A 5,971-nucleotide genomic window follows, 5' to 3' on the forward strand; every position below is an offset into this window, starting at 1 on the left:
GAGAGAGAGAGAGTAAGAGAGTGAGAGAGAGATAGAGAGAGAGAGAGAGAGATTCATAGAGAGAGAAAGAAAGAGTGCCATCCGTTGCTTGTGGAAAATGTTCATTTTGCGACGGGCTGGACAACGCAATTTTATCTATCCGACTGACATGGAGATTAGAAAATCATTGTTGTGACAAGGTGTTCTAAAGACTTAATACCAAACTACTGGCGTGCATACATAAAAAAGACTCACTAAGGCAGATGGGTCTGTACTTGCGTGCAACGTGATGGCTGTGTTGATGTGTGTTTGGTTTTATCTTGCCGTAGATCGACTTCACGGTAATGACAGGTCTGATGCTCGTGGCTGTCGTAGTGCTCCTTATCTTTGGCATCTTTGCAATTATCTTCAACGACAGGGTGAGATGCACCGACAGTTACACGCAATGCCTACTCTCGTCTCATCTCCTGTCTTTTCTTCTTTTCTGTCTCCTCTACTCTACTATTTTATTTCCCTTCCCTCTCCTCTCTCCTGTCCTCTTCATTCCCATCCTCTCTCCTCCCTTTTCCTCCAGTCTCCTCTGCTCTTTTCTCGTCTCCTCTCTTCTTCGTTCGCATCATGAAGGCAGCTGTTAGACAGGTATGTCTTACTTACAAACTAGCGAGATGGCGTTGTTGCAAGTAAATTATTAACGTTGGTCACGATAAGGCGAATGCAATGCAAGTAGTTTGTGTGTAGAGTTTAGCAGTAATGATTGAGACGCTGCAGCTGTAGATACTTAGCAGCTCATACTATACGCTGTAATCACACATTGCATCGTCACCGCCTCCTGTAATGGCTTGTTGTTGCAGATTGTGAATCTCGTATATGCTAGCCTGGGTGCACTCATCTTCGCTGGGGTAAGTGAACCTTGATGTTTCTCTCTCTATCTCCCATGGTACATGTTGTTACATATTACTGCTTTGTATGTGCTAGTCTGACGTCGATGCGTTTAAATTATGAAAGATTCAGTTTGTGATTGATGTAAATTTAGAACATCACTACAGTGTACGCACTTGCTTATATTGTGTATGTATGATAGTCATAACTTGACCAATTTGACTAGCATTAGACATATTGTCAAGATCAGTTATGGCAGTGCATAATTAGCTCGCACGTAGTTTAAAATCTCAATGCAAGGAGAGTTAAAAAATATAACTAGTCGGTCCTGCCTGCCGGTGTCAGCGTTCAGATCAGCCTGAACATATCTATACTTTAGTAACAATGTGTTTGTGATGTTACTCAAGTTATTACGCAAGTTGTATTAATTGTATTTGACTCGGTCCTGCTTGCCTGCCTGCTTTCAGTATCTAGTCATTGACACCCAGCTGATGATTGGAGGCAAGCACAAGTACTCGCTCTCACCGGAGGAATATGTCTTCGCTGCCCTCAACCTCTATCTGGACATCATCAACCTATTCCTATACCTGCTCATGATTATCAAAAATGCCCAAAACTAGGTGGCGCCACCTCGCTGTGTGCGGGACGATCTGAGAACTCTACATCCCGATGGTTGTCAAAAATGCCTAAAACTAGGTGGCGCCACTGCACGGTGTGAGGTGATATGAGAATGTCGTCAGCACTCGCTTGTTTACGCTACATACGGGTAAGAGCGATCCCAAGGTTAACGTATAGTCGCGAGGTATGTGTTCGAGATTCAATTGTCGCCTTGTTGATTGTAAACGTTACAGTTTTCTGGCTGAAGTTCTAAGTAATAATTGTGTGATAATGATGTGGCCACATGGATTTTTACTTTTTTCGTAGGCGTGTTTTTTTTTTTCATGGTGCATTCATTTCTTAACGCACCTTGTTTAGTTCATAGCTTACTACTCTGAGCAAGCTTGCTGCGTTTTGTTCCACCTCCAAATTCACACGTTCTATATTTTTGTATTTTACGTACATGTAATATGTACATATAGCCAGATACGAAGTGTGAGGTATGATTATAAGCACATATCTATAATATATAATATATTATACTATATATACACGCTGGTGTAACAAACAACATTACAAGAGTATATGAGAAAGAATATTGAAATTATGGGTTGTGTTTTCACTGTTTAAGTGACTAGCTATAAAGTAGTAAGTGCCCATACTACTTTGTATAATTTAACAACTACAATAAGCCTTTCCCATAATTGCTATGTATAAAATAACTAAAATTAAATTGGATATTCTTAGCATGTATGTCATTGTAGAATGTAGAGCAAATCTGTGGAATTGTATGGAATAGCCTAGTATTGATGCAGCTTTGCTGAGCAGGGAATTCTTGTTACCTTCACTGTGATGAATATTTAACGTTTGTAAAGTCTTATGACGACTGATGTTTATTTTATCTTGATTATGTTATTTATCTTTTTGATTTTACAAAAGTGAGACGAAGCCAGAATTACTTTGTTAGCAAACGATGTATATTCAGCAAAACTTGTCTCCGATTCCAAGCGATTATTCATGACAACTTACGATGAAATTGATTATTCAAAGACTGTTCCAGCATATGTTCAGCCTCTCGGTGTCAACAAATCTACATTTGCCAAGCGATTTTAAATACAACATAGTCTTTATCACTTCATTCGGATTGTCATTTTCGTTGTCATGGGTTATTAACTTTAAAGCCGCACAATGCGCATCCAAACGCTAATTTCTTCAGTACTAGACTAGCAAATACTTCGTGTCATGCATAATCATACTACCTTATGGCAAAATAAACTCTAGTTCCTCCCATTTCACTGCGCGTTGTCTTATAAAACGTATTTTGAAAATACCTCCGATGTTGTTGACAGTTCCCCAATCTCCAAGCAACCGTGCAGCGGTGCCGCGGTACAGCGGTACGGGCGCAGCAAAGATAAAAACATGTGACGTCACGTCACCACTTCGATGTTATGTTGTTTGAAACAATTTAGCGTTGGCGCCTGATTACCTGATATCGCACCTCTTTCTTGTTGGGAACGCGCAGTCAAATGGGAGGAACTAGAGTTTATTTTGCCATAAGGTAGTATGATTATGCATGACACGAAGTATTTGCTAGTCTAGTACTGAAGAAATTAGCGTTTAGATGTGCATTGTGCGGCTTTAATGTGAATACTACATTGCAAACAGCAATGTCGAAACAATATCTACACTTGTGCCATGAGTTTTCCGTGTACGTATGCCCTCGGCCGCACATCCAACCATAACCCTCCCCCCTTCTAACCCCCCTCCCCCTCTAATTCCTCCCCCCTAACTAACCCTCCCCCAGTACAGTGACATGCGTGTCGTTCCCGGCTGTCGTCTGTTCCGCCGTGTCGTCCACATTGACTGCGGCGGGCGAGTCTCCCGTCGCCATGGCGTCCGTCATCGTCTGCTTGGCATGCGGGGGGCGGAGTCTGCAAGGGGCGATCCTCGCGCACATGTAGCCGGCGTGCGGACGTGGCGTGGCGCCCGGGTGCGGCGTCCGCAGCACAAAGTAGTCGGCCGGCGCGTGGCAGACGAACTGCATGCACTCTAGCTTGCGTGGCACGTCCTCGGACGGACCTACACAGACGACGTTCACGTTAATGTTGCAGACGACCGATGGGTCGTTAACGCTGTCTCATTAGTAACAACTGTACTGACGGGTTGGTAATGCTGTCACGTTACGGTTAATAACGAATGTTCTGATGGGTTGACGAGTAAAACTGCGTTATTAACGAATATATAATAATGACGGGTGGACTACTCATTGAAAACTTCGTTATTAATGAATATATAATAATAACAGGTGTAGTCCATTGGCTGAGGGGGTTCCCGTGTGCATAAGATGTCCCCTAAATTTTTCTTCCTATCTTTGAACTATACCATTGCACATATCAAAAAAGTCTGGGTAGACTTTTGCTACCCCGGCAGTAACCGAGAAAATGACGTCATAAGCTACGCCCATTTTTCGCTCCTCTGGTTGTATGCTTAATGGGTAGGGGAAACTTAAATTGATCTATCTCCGTATATATAAATCATAGAACAACAAACTATACCTCAAAATGTTTGTATTTAAGTCTTTTATAATTATGCATGTTAATTATGCAAATGAATATGCAAATGAGGTCAACAGAGGTCAAAAGGTCACAAATTCTGGTGCAAAGTGAAAGTCTGACCTTGTCCAAGAAAATGTGGCCTATAGTAGGCAATTTTCTAATTTTGAGACAAATACTGCATGAACACTTTAGATTAGATCCACCCAAGCCTATCAATATGCATCTTTAACCCTTTCATGTTTCATAATGTTATACAACATCAGATCAAGAAATGTAAAAAATCGAAAGGCATATTTGTTCAATCATTCATTTCTTCTCCAACAGATGGCCCTATGCCTTCTTTGATGTAGGGGAATTGGGATCTTCATCTCCAGGCAGTTCAGGCCCTTCTTCCTGTAATGGCAGCTTTTGATTCCACCAACTACCTGAGATGGTGTTCGCTGTATTTAGAGGACATGCACAAGCTACCTGAAACCGCACCATTCATCTTTGAAGAATTTAAGGAAGGCAAATTTGTGGTGAAGCGAACCCCTGGAAGGTTCAATGCAGTTGGGGCTGATATGACCTTGGAACAAACCATAAATAGATCCCAAAAGAGTGCCTCTGGTATAATTGGCAACACCTGGAAGAAGAAGTTCGTAGCAGTGTGGGAGCTGATCTACCATGAAATGCTGGCCATCGACAATTTGCACAGGGACTTGTGTGGAGTGACCATAAACCTGTCGGAGGAAAGTGCTATCAGCAAAGCTATGATAGCAACGGGGGAACAAAAGGTTCAAGACATACTTACAACAATACAGCGGAATGAGAATCCGTTCCAGTTGACTCCTGACCAAGTGAAACTTCATAACATTTTGACCCAAGAAGTCATGTCTGAAGATATCAGAAGCCAGCTACTTTTGGTCAAAGAAATCGGAACCAAAGCCTATGACACACTTAGAAAGGAGCGATTTATTGACAAGTTAATGAGATTCTCCTCAACCATCCATAGAACCAACCTGAAGACGTTTCTCAGCATCCATAGGCCAGAAAAAGAAGTCAAAGGAAAATCCGCAGGAAAAAAAGGAAGACTCCCATATGAAAAGATTGATTGAGATAGCGCGTGCCCGTGGACAAACAATGGAAGAGCTGTTGCAATATGATGTGTCCCCTTCGTCCTATTTGTTTGATCAAGAAGGGCTGATGACCAAACCTGTGAAAAGTGCACTGGTACAGGAACTAGAAGCCAAACTTACAAAGGATGATGGGAGAGAGCCGGAAAAGGACTCTAAAATGCAAACAGCATGTTTAGTTGATGTGATGGCCAACATTAGAAAGCTAAAAACAAAAGACATACGGACATTCGGAGGCTTCTGTGAACATTTTCTGGACTACGTCGCTGCAATCGGTCGAGGTGCTGACAGATCAGACTTGATCTTGGATTCCTATGTTGAAGGATCCATCAAAGATTCAGAGAGAAAACGGCGTCAAGTGAAAGCACCCATTAAGATAAATATCAAATAAAAAAAAAAAAAATAAACTGCGACACACCACTGCCTGTTGAGATGGACAGATTTTGGGCATCAAGCGAAAATAAGTTAAAGCTCCAGATGCTTCTTCATGAGCACACAATAAAGAAGCAGGATAGAGCAACCTTCCAAACTCCAAGTTGTAGCCAGTGGCTTTTCTGGGGACTCAGACGTTGTTGTCTGCCAGTCAGTTCAGGATGGTTGTTCAGCAGAAATACCAGAAATTTGTCAAGATATTGAAGAGGCTGATGCTCGCATAATCCCCCATGCAATGCATGCAGTAAAAAAACGGAGCAAGACGAATTGTTGTCCTGTCGAGTGACACCGATGTGTTCATACTTCTCATACACTACTGAAATGTTCTTCACTCCATTGGCCTAAGTGAAATCTGGCTCAGAGCTGGTGTTGGGGATTCGACAAGATACATCCCAGTTCACACCTTAGCATCAAGAG

General features: G+C 42.2%; 2 protein-coding genes across 2 annotated transcripts in view; both read left to right on the forward strand.

Moving 5' to 3' along the window:
- The window catches only part of LOC106812903 (protein lifeguard 1-like), a gene marked incomplete in the record, with an annotated part of 12,298 nt that overhangs the window by 2,195 nt on the left and 4,132 nt on the right, over positions 1-5,971 (forward strand).
- LOC106812904 (protein lifeguard 1-like) lies at positions 255-2,593 on the forward strand. Its single transcript, XM_014816911.1, has 3 exons — positions 255-398; positions 831-878; positions 1,326-2,593. Exons 1-3 carry the CDS (start codon positions 324-326, stop codon positions 1,476-1,478), a joined length of 276 nt encoding a protein of 91 aa, XP_014672397.1. The 5' UTR covers positions 255-323; the 3' UTR covers positions 1,479-2,593.

This window comes from Priapulus caudatus, unplaced genomic scaffold (assembly GCF_000485595.1).
Source record: "Priapulus caudatus unplaced genomic scaffold, Priapulus_caudatus-5.0.1 Scaffold698, whole genome shotgun sequence".
Lineage (NCBI taxonomy): Eukaryota > Metazoa > Priapulida > Priapulimorpha > Priapulimorphida > Priapulidae > Priapulus > Priapulus caudatus.